This window comes from Vulpes lagopus, chromosome 5 (genome assembly GCF_018345385.1).
Source record: "Vulpes lagopus strain Blue_001 chromosome 5, ASM1834538v1, whole genome shotgun sequence".
NCBI lineage: Eukaryota > Metazoa > Chordata > Mammalia > Carnivora > Canidae > Vulpes > Vulpes lagopus.
This window is the reverse complement of record NC_054828.1, coordinates 97,623,532-97,647,620: the sequence shown is the minus strand read 5'-3', so window position 1 is coordinate 97,647,620 and position 24,089 is coordinate 97,623,532. Positions and strand designations below refer to the sequence as shown.

Sequence of the window (24,089 nt, the reverse complement as noted above, 5' to 3'; positions counted from 1 at the left end):
TTTCAGAGCCACAGGGGACTCTGAAACCTTTCTCAACATGAAGCAAAGCAGAATACATAATAAAGAAAAAGACATGTGGGTATAAACATTTTACAGTCCAATGATATTTATGGAGGAGATAAAAGCATGAGGTTCTCCTATAAGCCTGGGAAGGCCTCATCTCTGGAAAGATACACAAAGGACCTGTAAGCTGCCTGCTCCTGGGAGAAGGGACCAAGAAATGGGAGCATGAAGGAACTCACCTTTACCAAAGTCCTTTGGTTCTATTTGAAGTCTTGACCTCAGACACGTATTAACTATTCAAAATTAACTAATTTTTTAAAATAAGAAAGATGTGTTTTTTTAGGGAAAAAATTTCAAGAAGAATTTTTTTGTAGCTATAGACATGCTGATTATAAAATTTAAATGAAAAGGCAAAGGAACCAAAATAGCTAAAACAATTTTGAAAATGAAGAGTAACAAAAGGAGTCATCGCACTAACCAATTTTAAGACTTACTATACAGCTACAGTAATCAACACAGTATGGACAGCAATATGGATTAATGTACTACAATAGTCTAGAAATAGACCCGCAAAAATGTGGCACATTAATTTTTGAGAAAAGTGCAAAAGCAAGAGAGAAAGGAGAGTCTTCTCAACAAATGGTGTTAAAAGAACTGGACATCCAAATAGAGTAAGAACCTCAACCTAAACCTCACATCTTATAAATATATGTATATTTATATATATACAATGTATTATACATATGTGTATACATATATACACACACAATAGATTATACATCTAAGTATAAAGCAAAAACTGTAAAACTTCTGTGAAAAAACAGAGGAGACCCTAATTGTGACCTGAAGTTAATGAATTCCTAGACACCAAAAGCACTATCCATAAAAGAAAAAATGGATAAACTGGCTTCAACAAAATTAAACATTTTTGTTCTGCAGAAGAAATATTAAGAGAATGATATGACAGCTACAAACCAGAAGAAAATATTTACAATCCACATAGCTGACAAAACCTCCTATCCAGAACTCTCAAAACCTCATTGGCCATTAAAGAAATGCAAATTAAAACCACAAGATACTACATATCTAACAGAAATGGCAAAAATTAAAAACCACGACCACACCAAACACTGAAAGGATGTAGAGAAATCAGAACTCTCACAAGCGATTGTGAGAATGTAAAATGGTATGGCCGCTCTGAAAAATACTTACATAACCATCAATCTCACCTCTGAGTATCTACCGTTGAGAAATGAAATTTACATTCACACAAAAACCTAGGGCATGAATGTTTATAGGAGCTGTATTGATAATGGCTAAAAACTGAAACGAGTCCAAGTATCTTCAAAGGGTGAATGGGTAACCAATATGAAACATCCCCATAATTGACTAGCACTCGGCAATTAAATACAACAAACTGCTAACACAGGCAACAATCTGTAAGAGTCACAAAAGCTTGTGGGAAGTTTTGGGGGGATGGAACTATTCTGTGGCCTAATTATGGTGGTAATTACATGAATCTATACATTTGTTGAAATTCACAGAAATGTACACAAAACAAAGTTAACTTTTTGGCAGAATTTTTAAAATGAAGCTTTAAAAAGAAAAAAATAAACAAGGTAGACAATACATACCAATACTACAAGTCTGCTTCTTTCACAGATTCCAGGAAGGTAAGGATAGGGCGGCATTCCTTCACCCTTCAGACAAGAACTCACCCACTGATAAATACTTGGTGGCTCAGGAGTAAAAAATGATGGATGATGCATAAATCCTGTTTGACCTTTAGAATTAGATACACATTTATAAAAACACAAGAATACATTAAGATACTACTGTTTTAATCTTTTTTTTTTTTTTTAAGTAGGCTCCATGTCCAGCACAGAGCCCAACATGGGGCTTGAACTCATGATCATGAGCTCAAGACCTGAGCTAAGATCAAGAGTTGAATGGTCAACCAATTGAGCCACACAGGCATCCCGCAATGCCATTTTATTCTAAAGGGAAAATGATCATTGTCTGCCATTTGGAAACAATCAGAATAAAATTTTTATTCAAAATGCTTCATGTTTTTTGCCACAGAAAATAACAGACTATATTATAATATGTAGCATCTAAATGACTACTATTTTATCCATCCTGGATGGAAATTTAGCAAATTCTTGTACTCAAGCCATATAAAGAATCTAACCAAAATACTGCCCTAATCCTAAAGGCAAGAAAACAAGAGACACCTAGGATTCTCCTCTAACCATTGGGCCCTGACCCTGAGTTCCTGTAGCTCAAGGTCTAATGCCATAGAGTGGTGATCGAAATGTTCTATACCTGAACTATCCAATATGGCAACTACTGCCCCATGTGGCTACTTACTACTTGAAATGTAAACTTGAATTTTCTATATAAATTAATTTAAATAATACATAGTTGTTAGCTACTATCAGACAGGTCTAGAACAAAGCATCCTTAGCACTTGGGGATGGGTAAAATTTTTCCCATACACTGAAGAAGTTAATGTTATCTCTTACAATAAGTCAGAGAGCAAACACTACAAACTGAAATCTACCGGTGGAAAGAAACCACTTCCAACTTAGAGACTAAAGGTAAGAAATACAGTGCTATTCACCAAGAAAGATACAACCAAATGTCACTCACTGTTTAGAAAATCTTTAATGGAGAGCCTGGGTAGCTCAGTGATTGAGCATTTGCCTTTGGCTCAGGTCATGATCCTGGGGTCCTAGGATTGAGTCCCATATCGGGCTCCCCACAGGGAGCCTGCTTCTCTCTCTGCCTATGTCACTGCCCTCTCTATCTGTGTCTCTCATGAATAAGTGAAATCTTAAAGAAAAAAAAAGAAAAAGAAAATTTTTAATGGCACAAACACATACCTTGATCAATTGTGCACACTTGTCCAGTAGTTCTGACAAGTGTTGGGAAATCTCTATAGTAATGATCTACATAAGGTTCCAATTTTAAATCCCTAAAACAGTAAGAGCATATAAAAAAGAAATCATAAGGAAAGTATTAAAGCATTTCCCTCACAAAATTAGGATTCATCGGTTCAATTTTTCAATTTAAACTTATAACAAAAAAGATCATCAAATCTAGAATCTTTTTATTCTATTTTTGGACTTTGAAGTGCCCTATTGGGCAACCCAAACTCCTTGTGCTAGATAAATTTTATGGGGTTAAAACTAGTTTCTGCTCTATTATTTGTTAGTTTAGTGATCTTCAGCAAGTTATCTCTATGAACCTCAGTATTTTCTTCTAGAAAATAGGAAAATTTCTATTCACTCACTCAGAAGTTTTGAAAATTAAATAAGATATATGTGTTCAGAATACCTTAAAACATGTAATATCTAAAAAATGGAATTTCAGAAAGCCATAATGATTAGAGTTTGGAAGTCATTTCATAACAAAAGAATTTTCATGACAGTAATGATTTGTCATAAGAGAAACTGATCATCAATTAAAATGGTCACACCTCAAAAGAGAATTTAAGTCTTGAGGAAGATCACAGAAATCAGAAAATGTTCTATAATCTTAAGTCAGTGGTTGACATTTTAATTCAAATTCAACTTTCTTTATCACTAAGGCTCAATAAAGGCTGAAACAACACCTAAATATGACCTTCAGAATTCAGGGCCAAACAGATTCTTATTCTGGATACACTAAAAAAGCCTCAAAGGCAGAGACAACGACAGATTGAGACAACAAAAACAGCACAAAGAATCCTCAGCTAGCAAATACTACTCATGTTCATAGAAACAAACTTAGATAAGTTTCATCATCATTAATACAGGGATAATAGCTACAATTCATATATGTAAACTATGATTATGTTAACTATACCTCTTCTTTGAATTTAGGTATTACTGCAAGGAAGTTAGGTGTTACAGAACTTTCGCAATAGCACAGCCAAGTCACCTTGTCAAAATGAAGAGCTGAGTAGGTTGGTCACCACCACTGTTTAACACACTTCTGTGACTTCCCATTGATCTTAGGACAAAGATTAAGAACCCCATAACAGCCCACAAGGCCTTTACATAGCCAGTACCTTCAAACATTTCTGTGGTTTATAGAAAATATTCTGGTTTTCTGAAAAGGTAGAGTTCATAAATTTATTTACAAGGTTCCTATATGATATTCATGGCTGAGATCAGGTCATCTAAGGACTTCTTGGTAGTTACTAGTCTACAAACAAGATTTACCTTGCCAACTGAACAAGAAGGCCAACAAGTGAACGAATTCCTTCTCCCATTAGAGTATTCAACTTAAGCTCCTCATAGATAAGGTGAAGAACAAAAAATATTGCAGGTATATGAGTAAAAAGAAGTGTAGAAGAATCCAGAATGAGATTCTGTGAAAAATCCTCATCCTTCATTTGTGAAACTTCCAAAGGACTTAAACATAAAGATCTATTCAAAAGATGAGACTCAACATTCTGGTGGTAGTCTGAATTTAGTAAATACTCCCAGTCCTGAGAAAAATAAAGATGATATTAATTTTTTAAATAATGCCCCCTTGTAATGTCATCATTAGAACAATTTAAGTTTCATTTTCACATTAAGTTGAAAAAACAACCACAATACCTAAAAATCAGATCCCCATATCAAATTAGCTAGGCAATTTCCAGATGCCAACAATAGACACTAAGATAAACCACTTCAAAACCCATTTGAAAAATTTTAGTTATGCCCTATTAGGAAAAAGATTGGGGGAAGAATCCAATTACTTATAGAGAGAATAAGAAAGAAAACTAAAATTATCCTAGGTGATATCTTATGAAGCCAAAAGTAAAGAATAACAGGTCATAAGAATAGATGGGCAAGTTTAGTGACTAATATATTTATCTGTGTTTTGGTAAGGAGAAAAGTCTACTTGTATCTAGTTAGTATATTTATCTATGTTTATAAGATGCTGGGGCTAGCAATTACAATCTAATCATCAACTGAATTTTATATTCACACTGATTGTCCTCCATTTTCCAAGTATTGAGTCTGTTTTGGTTTCTGTTTTGATTCACTGTATTGTATTGAGAGAATATGGTTTACGCTATTTTCAGGTCTTGGAATTTTCTAACACTTTTGAAAGGTTTACTACATACAGTGTGTTATTCTAACTTAAAATCTCTTGGAACAGGGATCCCTGGGTGGCGCGGCGGTTTGGCGCCTGCCTTTGGCCCAGGGCGCGATCCTGGAGACCCAGGATCGAATCCCACATCGGGCTCCCGGTGCATGGAGCCTGCTTCTCCCTCTGCCTCTCTCTCTCTCTCTTTGACTATCATAAATAAATAAAAATTAAAAAAAAAAATCTCTTGGAACAGATAAAGAAAAAACAAACCATAAGACATTGGCAAGAAGAGTAACTAAAATTTTTTAAAATCTGTTCATCAAAAGACACTATTAAGCCATATACTAAGAGAAAACATACAACAAAGAACTCAGAACTCATACTCAGAATATATAAAGAACTTCTATAGTTCAATGAGTATTTTTAAAAATCCAATTAAAAAATTGTAAAAGGTGGGCAGCCCAGGTGGCTCAGCAGTTTAGCACCGCCTTCAGCTCAGGGTGTGATCCTGGAGACCCGGGATTGAGTCCCACGTCAGGCTCCCTGCATGGAGCCTGCTTCTCCCTCTGCCTGTGTTTCTGCCTCTCTCTCTCTCTCTCTGTGTGTCTCTCTCATGAATAAATAAATAAAATCTTTAAAAAATATAAAAATAAAAATAAAATAAATAAAAATAAAAAACTATAAAAGGTTTGAGCAGAAACTTGACAAAAAGATATGTAAGTAGCTAATAAGCACATAAAGAAGTGTCTAATATCATTAGTCATGAGGAAAAGGCAAATTAAAACCTAAGAGTAACTACTTTATACAAACTCAAATGATTTAAATGAAAAAGATTGACAACAGCTAATGCTGGCCAAAATGAACAAAAGGAACTCTCAGAGTGTAAGGTAGTACAATGAGTTTGGGAACCAGCAATGACCTAACAATTTCACTGCTAGGTATTTACGCAAATGAAAATATATGTCCACAAACACTTGTCACTGAATACTGAGGGCAGCTTTATTCATAATAGTAAAATAATGGAAATGGCATAGGTATCTTATCCATCAGCAGAAAAATGTATAAACAAACTACGGTATATTCATCCTACTCAGCAATAAAAGGCACAAACTGCTGACATCTGCAATGCCTGGGATGAATCTCAAAAACATGCTAAATCAAAGAAACCTTATACGAACGATTCTGTACCACATTATTTCATATATAACAAGTTCTACAACAGGCAAAAATAACATATAGTGATAGAACTGAAATCAATGACTGCTTCAAGAATAGAGGAAGGGAAGGAAGAAATGATTAAAAATGGCACGTGGAAATTTTATGGAATAATGGATAGGTTTTGTGTTTTGGGGTGTGGGTTACATAAGTGTTTGATCAAACTATAAACTTCAGATCTTGAGCATTTCATTTATGTAAATTATACCTCAATTTTTAAAAATTTCTTTGAACTCCTTAAGAATATACCCATAGGAAAAAAAAAAAAAAAAAGAATATACCCATAGAATCTAATGATTGAGAACCTAAAACCAGAGGATTAATTAGCAATAAAACATCTATCATCCAAACTCAAATCATGCAGCATTATGTATATTCAGTAATTTTTAAATGATTATTAAAGACAAAAGTAAATAAATAACCACAAAAACATAACACATCCAACTTTCAAAATAAATACTATTCAGTATTAAAATAAAGGATGTTAGAAATACAAATCAACAAGAGTACCACTTCTGTAGACTCTAGTACAAGCACCCACAAATTAATTTATAGTAGCAAGAAATAATAATGCTTACATCATCAGATCCTGTCTCAGAAGGCCTCGCTTTTTTGGGTGCAATGACTGGGGAAAGTGATCCCTCAAAGTCAAACTGAAAGACAATCCCAAAAAAGACAAAATCATATAAATTTATCAGTCAACTGATCAACTTAAAGAATTCAGGTATCAGTTCCATCAATTACCGAAACTAAGGTAAGTCACCAATACTCATTTTTTCATCTGGAAAATATGGTAGGAATACTTTTCTTCTCAGGTCACTGTGAAGAAGAAATGAAATCATATATGGAAAGCACCTAGTACAGTGCCTTGGCTCACAGGCACTAGAATGGTGGTTTCCTTTCCTTCCTGACTTCTGTGATGACACAGATCGCCACTACTTTAGTAAAACAAGAGCTATTAGCCATATCCCAAATACACTAAGTACAACCCAATGTTAGCCAAATGTCAGAACCAAGTAGACATTTATTTAGAGTTTACATAATAGACTCTAGTAGACAGGCTAACAATTCTATGGCAGAGACAGATAGCTACTCTTCAAAGTTAAGAGTTCTCCTCTTTCTCCTGGACCCACAGCCAGGCTTTATATCCCTGCCTCCCTCTGAGTTATGTACGGCCCTATGACAGTGTGACTATAAATGAAAGTAGATGTTACCACTTCCATGCCCTGTTCATGACAAACTCATGTGTGTGCTCCTTCAATCTCTTTCTCCTTTGTACCTGACTGGATGGAGTCAACCCCAAGGTAATCTTTGAAGCCTCATGTTGAAGATGGCAGATGCTCCATCAGCCTGGATCTGTAATAACTGTGCAGCCTGTTTACCTCCTAAGTACTGTTACATGAGGAAGACCTACATTTTTATTGTGTGAGCCATTACATCTTTTGAGAATTTTCCATTATAATATATTTAGTCTATCCTAATTAATCTTATTCAGTTCCCCCCTGCATCACCTTTGCCACCTCTGCTACTTCACATGGGCACTAAACTACCAATTAATCAACCATAAGTCCATGAATGGCAATGGCTACTTTCCTATGCTTTATTTATAATATAATAAAGTTTTTATAAAACGTACATATTTATCAATCAATCTCACTCATATGAAAGTTGATTTCTGGGATCCCTGGGTGGCTCAGCGGTTTAGCGCCTGCCTTTGGCCCAGGGCGCGATCCCGGAGTCCCAGGATCGAGTCCCGCATCGGGCTCCCGGCATGGAGCCTGCTTCTCCCTCTGCCTGTGTCTCTACCTCTCTCTCCTCTCTCTATGACTATCATGAATAAATAATTTTTTAAAAAATTTTAAAAAAAAAAGAAAGTTGATTTCTATATAAAAACTAAACATAGGGCAGCCCAGGTGGCTCGGTGGTTTAGCGCTGCCTTGGCCCAGGGCATGATCCTGGAGACCTGGGATCGAGTCCCACGTCGGGCTCCCTGCATGGAGACTGTTTTTCCTTCTGCCTGTGTCTCTGCTTCTCTTTCTCTCTCATGAATACATAAATAAAATCTTTAAAAAAAAAGTAAACATAGCAAAAAACTAATTTTAATGTGCTGAATATTTAAATGTCATATTTAAATATTAAATATAAAATGGAATAAAGTAGTTTTTAGAACTGAGTAATTTTAAAACTGATCAAGAGAAAAGGTTTTCTTGTGAAGCATTCAAAGAAAACACAGTCCAGTTCACACACAATACTATCAAAAAAGAAAATGACAAGAGTACAATCAAAGCAACAAATCCATTTGTTAGCTATTTTACCTTCAACCAAAATTTAGCACATACTAACATGCCTATATATACACATTCTCTCTCACAAACATTCTAAATGTCATAAAGAATGTTCTTGCTATGGTTATCACATTTATAAGACCTGGAGTTACGAAAAACAACAGAAATTATCTGATACAGATACTTCTTTGTGGCATATATGGATCTATCTTATTTTCATTATTTTAATATTCTGCAAGCTACCCAACCCTATTATATGCTTTTGTAGATCCCTGACCTTTATCACAACCTGATATAAAATACTTATCTGCCTTCTCCTGAGACTGTCAATTCCGTTAGAGAAACTACCCTGCCTGATGCAAATCTGAAAAGCCTGGCATCACACACCTGGCCTTCAGCAGAGGCTCAACTTCTACCTAACAAAAATATGAGCATCCTGAGGATACAAAATGTTAACCCCAGATACAACCATTCATAGAATGTGAGAACCAGAAGGAAACATCATCTGTCCAATGCTCTCATTTTTTTTTCAATGCTCTCATTTAACACATCAGTAAATTAAGGAAGGCCCAAAGAAATGCCAAAAATCATGTAACTCATGGGGAAAAATTCTGTACTTCTTACTCTCCACCCCATTACTTTTTTTTAAAGATTTTATTTTTATTTATTCATGAGAGAGAGAGAGAGAGAGAGGGAGAGAAAGGCAGAGACATAGGCAGAGGCAAAAGCAGGCTCCCTGTGGGGAGCCCAATGTGGGACTTGATCCCAAGACCCCAGGATCATGACCTGAGCAAAGGCAGACACTCAACCACTGAGCCACCCAGGCACCCTATCTACCCATTTAAATGAAAACAAAAAAAGGATATATTTGAAGAAAACAAAATGAAAATCATTTGCCACTGAAGACCATTTCATCCTGAGCTTTGATGTAGGAACCAAAGTATAGCAAGAGATTTATTATGCAGTTCTATAAATAAATGTGAAAGCAACTCAGCCTCAGGACTGATTTCCTCATTCCTTCTTTTAGAACTATTATCCAATAAATAAGTAAGAGAGCCACATTTTACAAAAGAAAAAATGGTGGCTGCTCAGTCTTCCCCATAATATGAAAACCTAAGAGGGCCCTGGATCTCTGCTAGAGAATGGAGCACAACAACCTGTATTCATCAGCAAGTTCCACAGCAGAGTAACACACAAACTGCAAAAAGCTGAAGCATTGTAGAAATCCTTAGTTTCTAATAAGGCTCAATTTCTTCATATTTAAATGAAGAATGGGAAAATATGGAATAAAGTAGCTTTCATGCAACTGTTTAAAATTTTTAAAAATTATCTCTATTTTCCCAGGAAGGTTTTTCTCAAGGAAATTTCAGAGGGAAATTCTTTCATATGATAAACACAAATTCTTAAAAATAATATCTCATTCAGACGCAAAAGGGCATTCATTCAACAAATTCACTGAACATCCATCTATGCCAGGCACTACTGTAGGGCCTAGGGATAGAAAACAAAACTAAACAAAAATTCCTGCTTAGATATAATGCTGCATATTTAATTACACAAAAGGAAAAATAAAACAGGTAAAGGGGATAAAAAGCATGGGGAGAGGTAACAACTCCACACAGCAATATAAATTAAGTAAAATATGCAGCATATTTAATTAGCACAAAAAGAAAAATAAAATAGGTAAAGGGGATAAAAAGCATGGGGAGAGGTAACAATTCCACTGGAATGAACAGAGCATGCTGCACTGAGGTGCTATCTGAAAAAGGCCTAAGCTTCTCTTATCTGGGGGAAGGCTTTTCCTCCAGAGTTAATAAATAGCAAGTGCAAAGAACCTGAGGCAGGAACACGCCTGGTGTGTTCCAAGAAGAGAAACGGAAGGAGGACAGCTAGGAACAATGTGAGCAAGGCAGGGATGAGGAGATAAGATGAGAAAGGTAAGAGAGGGATGGGTCACATGGCACCTTGCAGGTTTCTGGCTTTTACTCTGGGAAGGGAAGATACTGGAGGACTCTGAACAGAGACATGATCTGACTTTGTCAGACAGGATTACTTTGGTTGCTGGCAGAGAAAAGAATGAAACATAGACAAGGACAGGAAATGCAAGTCAAAAAATAGTGACTCTAAATGACCAATGAGTGGGGCTCCTGACTCGCTCATTCAGTAGAGCATCCAACTCTTAATCTCAGGGTCATAAGTTCAAGCCCTTCGTTGGGTATGGAGCCTGCCTACATACGTACATACGTATATACATAAACAAACAATGAGAATATGAAAAAAACGCTCCCATTTACTTAGGAATAAGAAAAAATGAGACGCCTGGATGGCTCAGTGGTTGAGCATCTGCCTTTGGCGCAGGGTGTGATCCTGGATTCCCCGGATCAAGTCCCACATCAGGCTCCCTGCATAGAGCCTGCTTCTCCCTCTGCCTGTGTCTCTCTCTGCCTCTCTATCTCTTGTGTCTCTCATGAATAAATAAATAAAATCTTAAAAAAAGGAAAAAAAAAAAGTCTAATTTCCAAAGGTTCACCAAACCACAAATCAACATTGTAGTGAAGTGGGCACTTCTAAATAAAGCCAGTGAGAATGTCAACAGGAAACCCGTTCTGAAAATTACTTGACCTAATAATACCTCTTCTAAGGTTATATTCTCAGGAAATGACTAGGGCCTTCCTTCAAGTTATTCCTAATTAGAAAAAGTGAGAGTGATTTAACATTTTTATATAATATATAATAATAATGTTCTATTATTAGCAGTTGGTTAATGATAAAATCACATGACAGCCTATTATGAAGATGATAAAATGAGGGGTTTTTTCCTAAGAATTTTTAATAATATTGGAACTTTTCATTTACATCGTGTTAATCTAAAAGGCAATATAAAGATGCTCAGAGTGGTTATCTGAGTAGTAATATTTTCTTCTTAAATCTTCCATTTTCAAGATTTTCCACGGTAAGCACGTATGTTCATAATGAAGAAAAAAATGATTTTTTAAATGGATTTGCTAGTATAAGACTAAAATGTACAGACAGGTACAGCTGAATTACCCAGACAAACGTTAAGTGTATTCTAGAGGGATTTCTTCAGAGTGACCCAAGCAAGGTTGCCCTAGGAGTCATCTCTAGAGCCAAAAGGAATCACCAATACTTAAGACACTACTGGGGGATCCCTGGGTGGCGCAGCGGTTTGGCGCCTGCCTTTGGCCCAGGGCGCGATCCTGGAGACCCGGGATCGAGTCCCACGTCGGGCTCCCGGTGCATGGAGCCTGCTTCTCCCTCTGCCTGTGTCTCTGCCTCTCTCTCTCTCTCTGTGACTATCATAAATAAATTTAAAAAATTAAAAAAAAAAAAAATAAGACACTACTCTGCTGGTTTTGTAAATCACTTGTTAAGGACCTGTAAGAAAGCTTCTGGAGTGGAGGGTTAGGACTATACCTTTGCATCATTAGCAGAGTAGATACTTAGGCTAAAGCCCTCTAAATCGCCCTCAAATCAAACCTTCCTCCCCACAGACCAAGTAATTTGTGTGCGAAAACAGTCTGGGCTGAAGAGAACAACAGTAAGCCATCAATCAGAAGACCTAGTCTAGGCCCTGTTTTGAGCAAGTTACCAGTCTGTGATCTCTCTGTGATTCATTTTCTTCATTAATAAAACCAAGATGATTACTACTAATCCTAGCATAACCTGCAGTCATTTTATAAAGATGAAATGAGAAATTATAATCAAAACATGCTTTCCCATGTTATAAAACTCAATAATTATAATTAGTAGTAAAATGTTATTATTAAATATTAAATGACATGTGATTTACCATAGAGATAGAATAAGCCTTAGTATTATATCATTTTGTTGATTAAGGTATACCTTTCAGTAAACTGATCCATTATATACCCTAAATACTGTACTACCAATTATGCAAACATTACATTGGTAACACAAGAATAACTCAGAAAAAAGAAATTATATGTACTTACATTTCGGGTCCATGCTAAGCGGTCTGTGTTATAACCCATCATGTTCATGAGACAAGTCACAAATAAATTCCACTCGGAATGATAACTGGGTCCTCCTGGAGCACTGTGGACACTGTACCACTTAACAAGCATCTGAACAGCTATTTCCTTTGGCAGGATAAACTTAATTGCTTGCAAACATGTTTGCACTATTAAAAGCAAAGATTAATTTTAGTATGCTTCCCATATTTCCATTTTTCCCCCTTTTAATAAGAAAGATTTTCTAACTTCTGTGTAAAGGCCATTTACTCTGAAAAGAGAACTATCATTACAGAGCCAGGAGGATGCAAACATTCCCTGCCGATCATTTGAAACTTAAACCACTACTGAATTCAACACGGCTTGTAGGAGGTCTCAGGCAGGTTTCCACTCATTGACTCTGGATCAGAAATAAAGACAACCAATAGTCCGCCTTACCTGAGATAGAACTGATTTATACCCACTGCTCCAGCAATTACTATTAGCATCCCATTTTACTCTCAAAAATATTCTAGTTTGGACAATAAACTAAAGGTCATTCTATCAAAAATATACAATGCCTACATGAATAAATTCATACAAAATACTGCTGAAATACTTCAGTAAATATGTAATATTCAATATATGCAACCTCAAATAGCAAATGCTTAACTATTGCTAAAAGATGTTCTCAGTGAGTTAACATTCCTGTTAACCAAAACTTTACAACTTTTATTTCTGACACCATTCACTTTTTATTTCTGACACCATATAAATGTTTTACATGCTCTTGTCTGAAATGTATCAGCCAATACTACATAACTGTTACCTTCCTTAATGACTCAGTGCCATTGTACAAATAGCAGTCACAGAGCTACACTGTCAGGCTACTGTCCTAAAGAGGCCTGGGTCTGCTTTTTATAGTAAGTGGTCCCAAACTGCAGTGTTTTTGTATTCTCACATCTTCTCTTTGGAGGATTCTCTTCTTCACTTCCCACTGCCACTGTCACCAGGCCTATCCTCAGCAGCACATCCTTTCTCTCATCAATTTGCTATGTGTGTACACATATAGCAAAGATTAGAGTCAAATAGAATAAATGTTAAAAAACTAAAAAACTAAGTTTGTCACAGTTGAATCCAAAATAAGTGTAAATCAGATACTGCTTGAGGGGCCAAGGAATGCTTTATACATAAAGGACAGAAATTTATGTGACTTCTATTTGATGAGAGTAAGATTTTTTCCGTTTTCATTTATTTTATTTAATCCATTATTTGTTTTTATATATTTTGTTCAGGCTTATACTTCTAAGGTACATGGCTTTGAAATTATTGGCTAAACACCTTTTAGAAAAGCAAGGTATCTCTATACCTACTCAGAGCATCATTTTACCACACCAAGAAAGATATTTCCTAAAATGGAAAAGTCATTCTACCCTACTTATCAAATTCCAGAAATCACACAATCTACCAATGCTTTGCTTTGCCACTTAGATTTTGAAACCAATAGATGTTGTGAATTTCCTTATACATTCTTAACTTACTACAATTGTTGACAAATCTTTTCAAATTAAAGTTTTCTTTACTATTCTCTATTCAGAAATATTTTCCACCTAGTATTTCCCAAATTGTTTCAATAATTTCAGCAGACTCTAATTTTATTGAAATACACCTGATTTGTATTTTGGCTGCAATATTAAGTTTTATTCAATTAAGGCAATTATGTTAATTTCTCAATTTATCTAACAATTGAGAGATTCATTGTATGATTAAAACCTATCACATATGCCAAAAACTATTTTAGTTGCGTAGGCTTCCTTGTTTCTCAGATTTTCTTGCAAGAGGCATGTCCATATATTTTGATCTCACCACACAGCATTCTTCAACATAAGCTATCTCAGGGAAACAGAACTAGCATATCTTCCAAGTATACGCCTAGCCTTTGAGCACACATGGAGTAGACAATAAAAAGAGCTCCCCAGCTCTTCACAGCCTCTCTGCAATCCCATGGCTTCAAATACAACAGATTTTTTAAAATCCCAATTACTACTGTAAATCAGCAAATAGCACAAATCTTAACAATCTGAGAATAAATGGAAGTGAGGTCTGACCTCAATCATACCTAATTCAGAGGTGGCAATTTCAGGAATAGTGATCCTAACCATGGACCCATTACTCAATTCCTAAGGAAAAGAATGGAAATAAACAAGAGCAAGTAAACAGAATTTGTGCATTTTAAGTCTTTGAATGTCTTAAAAATGGCTATGCTTTACAAGACTGTCTGTCAAAGCAAAATTCAATAAAATAAATGAAAAACAATTATTTTTCAACTGGAACTAAATACTTTCAAATTTCAGAAACTATAAATGTGCTTATTTAAAAAAAATTTCCAAAAGTTGTTTTAATGAATGTCTAATTTTTATACAGACACAAAGAGTCACCAGCACTAAAAAAGATTAACTTCTAATGAAAAGACAAAATTCTGTCAATATGAAATTCAACTATAACAAGATTTGTTTTCAGTAATTTTTTAATAATAAAGCAACTGTAGAAAAGTTAAGCACAATTAGGGGGAGCCTAGGTGGCTCAGCCAGTTAAGCATCTGCTTTGGCTCAGGTCATAGTCCCGGGGTCCTGGGATGGAGCTCTATGTTGGACTCTGTTCAGCAGGGAGCTTGCTTCTCCCTTTCCCTCTACCCTTCCCTTTTGTTTGTGCTGGCACGCTGCTTTCTCTCTCAAATTAATAAATAAAATCTTTTTTAAAAATTTTCTAAAGTAAAATAGTACCCAAAAAATGACACATTGCAAGAGATTTTAAAAATCATGAAAAATATTTTTCATTTTTCAGACAAATTCTGCATTCTGACAAATTTGATAGTCATATTTCTTAGAGAACTACCTTATCTTTTAAAAATAAATATACTTACCAGAGTTACTCTGTTACAGACAGGGTCTCTTATAGAATGAATATAAGTTCCAAGCTGCTGAAAAGTACAATCCTCATTATAGAGAGAATCATGAAGTTTTGAAGAATCCCTCAGTTCTGGAACTGGGGAGAACAGAACCACCTGTAAAAAGTCATATATACAACACATATGAAATATTTTTTGATGAATTATGGTTAAAGAAATCTCTTTTTGTACATAATCTAACAACTGTACGTAATGATTTAAAATCATTCTTCTCCGGATGTGATGAAGTACCTTACAGCAGACCAAGACCCTCACCTAAAGCAACTAGAAGAGGCCAGTAATATAGCAAAACCTCTGATCAATAGCACTGGAGAGCCATGGAACAACCTAAACCCGAGGGGCCAAGATCTAGGAGAGAAAGAAGGGCGTCATAGGGAGGTGGCCGGAAATTCTTACACTGCTTTTCCTGGTCTTGGCATGTGCAATATTTAATGGGGATTTGGAAGGGAACATGGATACAGTGAGTGTACAAGGAAAGCCAACGTTAAGAGGAAGAAGACAACCGGCAATCTTACAGAGCTAGACACATAAACTATAACTTGAGGCAGCCAAGGTAGAGAGGATCTTAAGACCCCAGAGAAAGGAGAGTAATGAGAAAGAAAAGAAACAAGAAAACAAGATTAAGATAAGCACATAGTGGTATTTCCCCTATAGGCAATTGTTATGTTCTGAAAACATGAGAACATTTACGTGCTTGACTGTAGATATGCAAACAAAAAACTTAAATGATCTTAGTTACTATTTACATGTAGATGCTTCCAGTTTTAGATCCAGTCCTAACCACTGACTCTTTCTGTATTCCCAAATTCAAATTATAGGGCATCTCTTAAGTAAATATCTTGTCGACATTGCCAGCCCATCAAGTATAAGATTATTTATTATGTTTTAGCTTCACCTCCCACAGATGCCACAAAAAAACTGAGCTCCACTGGTCCTGAATCTTAGTTGCACAATCAACCAGAAGCATAGAAAGCCACTGGCCAATGTGTAATACTATAATCTTGTGATCCCATGGCTACCAGAGATATTAACCATTCCTGGGTTAATGGAATTCTAAAAAAGTTAGGAACCATTTTACATTTTAAAGCACAAAAATTCTTCCAAATTACACAAAACCCTGACACTTCTCCAGCTCCCATTTGAAAGTTCTTCAAATGTCCTGACTTAAAGGGAAAGAACTCAATGCTGCACATATTTAAAAAATAAAACCAGGGCCTAGACACTGATCAATACAATCAACTGCTTGCACCAATCTCCACTTTCAACTTCCCCTCAACATCTGCACTCAAATGTCTCAAATACAGAACTCTTTTCTCCAGGATTCCTAACTTGGTATGCATGGGTATCCACCTAGCTTGCTCAAGAACTCTGAGCCTTGTTACCCACACTTCTTTCTACCAGCACAGCACAAAATCAATCAGCTACAGACTCTGCCATTTCCAATTCTCCAGACCTCTCGTGTCATTCCCCTCCTTTCCAATTTGTTGCCATAACTCAGATCCCCTTCGCATCTCTTGAATTAACACAGAAAACACTTGGAATCTCTTAGGTCTAAGTCCCAAGACATACATCTAAAACAGAGCCTGAGCGGCCCCGGTGGCGCAGCGGCTTATTAGCGCCATCTGCAGCCTGAGGTGTGATCCTGGGGACCCGGGATCCAGTCCATGTCAAGCTCCCTGCATGGAGCCTGCTTCTCCCTCTGCCTGTGTCTCTGCCTCTCTCTGTGTCTCTCATGAATAAATAAATAAATCTTTGAAAAATAAAAAATAAAAAAAATAAATAAAACACAGAGCCTAGCATTTGTAACTCCAACCTCAAAATCCTGTAATGTTCTGGTGATAGCATTTAGAATAAAAACCTTTTCATCCTCTCTGCCTTTAAGAACATGTTAGTAAGAGTATAAATCCCAGCTCTAACACTTACTAGCTATATGACTTTAGACAAGTAACCTTCTTATACCTCCATGTACCCATTCATAAAGTGGGGAGCAGTATCTTCCCAACAAAGCCACTCTAAGGGATTAAATGAGTTAATACAAATGAAACACTTGGAATAGTGCCTAGCACATAGAAAACATTCAAAAACAAGATATTGTCAACGATTCCCTGCCCTGTCCCACCCAACAGGCTACTTGTACTTTTACAAGCGTTCATTCACTCCACAACCTTGAGTCTTATATGCTACAAAATGGTAATATAAATATGCGTAAGAAATGTTCTGTACTTACCTGCTTACCTCCTCTCTGCCCCAAATCCCCCTTTCTATCTACAGACAGCCTACTATCCTGAAGGTCTACACCAAGTCAGACAAGCCCCTCAGACATGAGCCTCTGGTTCTGCTACATCAACCCATCAGGATATATCTTCCTATCAGTGGATCTGCTGTGGTACTCTCTGTTCCTCATTCATAAGTCTTAACAGTCTATCTTAAATTATAACTTCTCATGTAGACAATACATCTGTTCCACCCAAATCAATTAGGAAATTCCTAGATGAAAAAGAATGTATCATTCTCATCTCTGTAATACCTTACGCATCACAAGGGAGGTCAATACGTTCACTGAACCATTTGTTTTGAAAATATGTATACCCTACAAGTATTAGCTAACTTCCAACTCTGTCATTTTTTTAAATATTTATTTGTTTGTTTGTTTATTATAGAGAGAGAGAGGCAGAGACACAGGAGGAGGGAGAAGCAGGCTCCATGCTGGGAGCCCAACGTGGGACTCGATCCCGGGACCCCAGGATCAAACCCTGGGCCAAAGGCAGGCACCAAACCGCTGAGCCACCCAGCGATCCCCCAATTCTGTCATTTTTAAAACAGAAAAGAGTTAACCATGGGAAGAACTAATATTTGAACCAAACTTCTTTAAAACACTAATACATTTTTAAAATTTTACTTAATTTTTTATTTCTTTATTTAAATTAAATTAACATATAGTACGTTATTAATTTCAGAAAGAGTTTAGTGATTCATCAATCTTATATAATACCCAGTGCTCATTATATTATGTGCCCTCTTTAAGTCCATCACCCAGGTTCCCAACCGCCCCAACCCCCTCCCCTCCACCAATCTTCCTTTTGTTTCCTATGATTAAGAGTTTCTAGGGGCAGCCTGGGTGGCTCAGTGGTTTAGTGCCACCTTCAGCCCAGAGCATGATCCTGGAAACCCGAGATAGAGTCCCATATCGGGCTTCCTGTGTGGAGCCTGCTTCTCCCTCCGCCTGTGTCTCTGCCTCTCTCTCTCTGTGTCTCTCGTGAATAAATAAAATCTTTCTTTAAAAAAAAAAAAAAAAAAAAAAAGAGTCTCTAATTTTGGGGCCCCCTGATGGCTTAGTTGATTAAGGTCTGCCTTCGGCTTGGGTCATGATCCCAGGGTCCTGGGATGGAGCCCCACATTGGCCTCCTGGCTCAATGGAGAGCCTGCTTCTTGCTCTGCCCCTCCCCACTGCTCATGTTCTCTATCCTCTTGCTTGCTATCTCAAATAAATAAAATCTAAAAAAAAAAAAAAAAAAAACTCTCTATTTTTTTTGACAATACCTAATTCATTACTCACCTCATCCAAGGATCCAAGTAGTTTACTAAGAGGTTTAGGAGTACTGACACTGTCAAGTGGAGTGCTGGGCCGAGGCATCGTGTTAGACATTGTTAGGGAAGGAGCTGGCAGTCCAGGAATAAAAACCTTTCCCACCTTTAAGCAATACAAAGATGCAGAAAAAAATATTGGCTTTAATGTATCATAACCTTAAATAAAATGTTATGGCACATAAGCATTAATTTCTTTTGATATTTCAAATTTTAAATAAGCTTTGAAATATTCCAAACACATCTAAAAAACGAAAAGAATTAAAATTTTATTAATTCCAACCATACAACTACAAATGTCTTGGTATAATTTCTCTTGGTTTGATTCCTTCTCTTCATTACTAAAGACTTATTTCTGGCAGGAAAGTAGGTGAATGCTAATACAGTCAGAACATTATACAAAATTCCATGTATCATGCGTTTTCCTACCATATTAGTGGTAAAAACAGCAGAGACATTAAGCTTTCAGAGACTATAAGCAACAATCTTTTTAACAATATCTGCAAACAGAGAGAATGAACATCAATTACCTTCACGGGGCTAAAAAAAATAAATAAATGAGACTGACTGATGCTCCAGAAATTAAATCCCAATATAATCCAAACTGCTCTTGAGCTCATAATCTGCCTTCTTCCCTCATAAACTCTCAAATATTTCTTCCTCAAGAAACGTTATATAAATTCTTCATTAAAAGAGGGAGTTGACAACCCATGCTAACCACCCCTTATTTTGGCTATCTGTGGGGTCTTCAGGAGAAACAACAAAGGTTCACACCCACACAAGCTGAAAACTCCCGAGAAGACTCAAAGGAAATATTCAGAACTCAAGTGAAATTCTAACAAAATCCGTATTTATGTCCATATACTACCCAAAAGCTAATAAAATTACAAAAGTTACCCAAATAAAATCCTCAGGATTAGAAAACAAAATGAGAGAACCAGTATATATAAAGTTCTTAAAAAGCTACAGAGACCTCCAGTTAACGAAAATATGGAGTAAGTACATCTCATTCTATTCCTCCCACTATTTACAATAGAATCTGTACAGATTTTATAATGCAATGCAAGACTCTGAAAGGTGAGGAAAAGAAGACACTGGCTAGGGACACGAGAACCAAGAATGAACCTATGAAGAATTCCCTAGGTGTTTTTGTTTCTTTCACTTTTCCGTAACAGGCCTTGAGCTCTCAAAGGGCCTGCAACCCAGAAATGGCCACAGGTACAAACCAAGAGAAACTCTGCTCTTCTTTTTATCTTTGACAGAGAGAGGGAACATGTGTGCACGTGTGCACATAAGCACAAGCAGGGAGAGCAGCAGCCAGAAGAGAGATAGAAGCAGGCTCCCTGAGGAGGAGGGAGCCTGATGCAGGGCTTGATCCCAGGGCCCTGAGATCATGATCTGAGCCAAAGGCAGACACTTAACCAACTGAGCCACTCAGATGCCCCGGAAACCTTGTTCTTTTTAGACAAAGTGCAGAAAAAGAGGAACCAAGCAAGACAAACATCTTCACCATACCTGCCCCATTCCAGGAAACACTAAGAAAAAAAAAGCCATAGTCCTCAGTTTCCTCTGGAGCTATAGTCTGGAAACTACAGGCAGAGTTCTATCATTCCCCTTTTGAGAAGTAGGTGGCATCCCTCCCTAGGCATAGGGACTGTGGGCCAACCTTGTTTTGCACAGCTGCCCGGCAGTAACTAGGTGGTATCTCCTCCCCTCATCAGGCACTGCAGGTACAAAGACTATGGACAGAGTGCTGCTGTTTTCATTGCCAAGAGGCAGCGCCTCTAAACCTCCCAATGGTAGGGAGGGGGAGGAACACGGTCTTTCATCCTTACTCTAAAATAATAAGGCAGCATACCTCTCCCCTTCTAACCTCCACAGAAATTATTGGTGGAGTACTGTGTTCCACCCCCACCATGCAATAACAAGGCAGTAACCCCTCCCTGTCCCATTTAGGGAGTGAGATGAAGAATAGAAAGGAAGTAAGTAGAGAAAAGGATTTCTTAAATATGTGTATAAAATCCTGGGCAGGCCTCTTGAGTGAGCCGTGTTGAAACTGACCAACAATGACACAGTAAAAGATCTGAGAACTAAATACTGATCTGTAACACCATTCAGTTCTCAGGCTGGCCTCTGGGTAGCACAAAAGTTGGGTCAGACCACAATCTCATTAAGAGAGCAGACAAAAAAAAAACAAACAAACAAACAAACAAAAAAATAGGCCCCAGAAATACTGCTCTCCTTGGCCAAAAAAGTCAGGAAAGGAATAGCCTAACAAGATAAAAAACTTTGAGGCAGTAAGCAACCTACTCCAGACAAACACCATGGGAACAATTGTGTCCCATCTCTCAGTCATGTCAGCAAAGGCCAAGTGGGGTGCCTAGACTTCCAGTCTCACCTGGCTTTAAAGAGAAGCCAATTTGGGGGGAGAAAAAGAAGAAAAAAAAATAGTAATATAGATTCACAAGAATGTAAAGCAGTACTCAGAACTCTCATACTCTGCTGGAGATAAGGAGTAAGGGGAGATGTTGTAAACTGGTACAACCTACACCTTGGAGGACAATTTGGCCCATGAATATGCATATACTCTGAAGGTTAAGAGACACGTGTAAGAATTTTTTTAAAAGTGTTACTAGAGGAAATAGCAGAAGTAAAATAAATACCCCCAGTGATGACAAAACAGTAAAAGTTTGGTATAACCATACAATAGACTACTGCATAACAGTGAATGAGTAAACAGCTACATGTGGACATAGGTAAATCTAAAAATAGTAATAATGTTGAAGAAAATAATGACATCTGGAGAAGACTAGATGGTATGATTTCCTTTATATAAAAATTCAAATTTAAGGAAAACTAAAAAATTTACTTCTCAGTAAAACATGTTGTACATTGCAAAAAAGATTTACTGCAAAAAAGTCAGAATTGTGTCTATCCAGGGGGAGGCAAGGAGATGAGGATGCAGTAAGGAAACAACACTCTGCAGACTATAAAGATACTGGCAATGTTCTAGTTCTTAATCTGGACAGTAGTCATAGGAAGGGGCACTCCATTAGCCTTCAAATTATGTGTGCGTATGTGTGTATTTAAATTTCATAGTTTAAATCTTTAAAATTTACGTAATTATGTATGTAAATTTCACAACTGTTAAAAAATATATATGGCTGGAGATCCCTGGATGTCTCAGCAGTTTAGCGCCTGCCTTTGGCCCAGGGCGCGACCCTGGAGTTCCAGGATCAAGTCCCGCGTCGGGCTCCCAGCATGAAGCCTGCTTCTCCCTCCTCCTGTGTCTCTGCCTCTCTCTCTCTCTCTCTATGTCTATCCTAAACAAATAAATAAATCTTAAAAAAAAAAGTATATATATATATATATATATATATATATATATATATATATGGCCACTATATTACACATTTAATGAAACTTCACAAAAACTTTTGGAGACCTAACAAAGCTACCCATACATCAATTTCAAAACTACATTATTTATAAAACTTCAGGTTAAATTATTTTTTATTTTTTTTTTAATAATCTACCTATACTCATTATGGTTCCCCAGCTGTGCCAGATTCATAGCACCAATCCATAATAGCGGTGTGTCTTAGGTTTCCACATTGGGACCAACCTTAATTGGAGACTTCATTTTCAGCTCTTAGAAAAATCTGCTAAATCCTACACCCAGGTGGTCACTAATATTAAACTAAATTAACATTAAAAAATAATCATCAAGGAAGTGGTCCTACAAAAGGATGAAATGCTATTTATTACTTACCCGAACCACTCCTGTGTACAGCACCAGGTTTCCACTGCCTTCAAGGACCAGCATGGTATCTATCTTCTGAGAGAAACAAAAATTTTATTTGCCAATCTGTGCAAATCATAAAACATAGTAATTTTCAACTTTTCAAGAAATGTGCTTGCATTTACCTCCACTGGCGCTGCATCCTTTGCATGTATATTGGTGATGGAACCAAAGATGAGCTGAGTTTTATCATTACTCTCTTGAAACTTTACACAGCTAAATTTTAAAATAAAAAGAGAAACAAACTACTGATATGTGCAACAACTTACAGTGATCTCAAAGGTATTATGCTGACTGGGAAAAGCCAATTTTGAAAGGTTACATACTGTTATGATTCCATCTATGTAACATTTTCAAAAGACAAAATCACAGAAATGGAGAACAGATTAGTGGTCGCTAGGGGTTAGGGATGAGGGTGGGTAGGTATGGTGTATAGGACTACAAAGGAGTAGCATGAGGGACATCTTTGAGGTAATAAAGAAGTTCTGTATCTTGACTATTATGTTAGCAGAAATCTACATGTGAGAAAACCTCATGGAATCACATAAAAACACAAATGAGTACACATAAAACTGATGAAATCTGAATAAGGTATGTGGATTCTACTTACGTCAATTTCCATGTTTTGATAATGTACTATAATTATATAAGATGTTACCTCGGGAGATAAATAGTGCATGGTACATAGGACCGCCCCCCCCCCTACTATTTTGCAACTGCCTATGTTTTAAAATTATTTCAAAATAAAAAGGTAAATAAGTGGATAAAAGATCTTAATTCACATTTTTACCTAAAAAGATAAATGGCCAATAAAAACATGAAAAGATGCTCAACATCTTAATCATTAGGGAAATGCAAATTCATATCCACTAGAAATAGCTACAAAGAGATGACAACACAATAAAGAAACTGGAACCCTCACAGATTTCTGGTGGGAATATAAAAGGATGCAGCCTATTTGGAAAAGTTTGGCAATTTCTTAAAAAGTTAAACATGAATTTAGTGTTCAATGCAACAATTCCACTACTAGATATCTCAAGAAAAAAGTAATCATGTATATTCAGACAAAAGACTTCTGCTCCAGTGTTCACAGGGCCATAATTCACAATAATCAAAAAGTGGAAATAAACCAAATGTCCATCAACAGATGAATGGATAAATATATAAAGTGATGTATGTATCTACATAAT

At 36.6% G+C, this 24,089-nt stretch overlaps 1 protein-coding gene across 3 annotated transcripts in view; it reads right to left on the bottom strand.

The window, feature by feature from the left end:
* Nucleotides 1-24,089, bottom strand: part of ANAPC1 (anaphase promoting complex subunit 1) — a 104,983-nt gene that overhangs the window by 65,903 nt on the left and 14,991 nt on the right. For 2 of the 3 annotated variants that reach the window (XM_041756891.1, XM_041756893.1), the window contains exons 12-21: nucleotides 23,025-23,115; nucleotides 22,870-22,935; nucleotides 19,069-19,203; nucleotides 15,468-15,608; nucleotides 14,664-14,724; nucleotides 12,548-12,735; nucleotides 6,867-6,941; nucleotides 4,212-4,480; nucleotides 2,889-2,980; nucleotides 1,638-1,786 (exon numbers count right to left, since the gene is read on the bottom strand). In XM_041756891.1, coding sequence (XP_041612825.1) covers nucleotides 1,638-1,786; nucleotides 2,889-2,980; nucleotides 4,212-4,480; nucleotides 6,867-6,941; nucleotides 12,548-12,735; nucleotides 14,664-14,724; nucleotides 15,468-15,608; nucleotides 19,069-19,203; nucleotides 22,870-22,935; nucleotides 23,025-23,115 — 1,267 coding nt within the window. The remainder of the gene's footprint in view (nucleotides 1-1,637; nucleotides 1,787-2,888; nucleotides 2,981-4,211; nucleotides 4,481-6,866; nucleotides 6,942-12,547; nucleotides 12,736-14,663; nucleotides 14,725-15,467; nucleotides 15,609-19,068; nucleotides 19,204-22,869; nucleotides 22,936-23,024; nucleotides 23,116-24,089) is intronic. The other variant, XM_041756894.1, reaches the window with a different exon arrangement.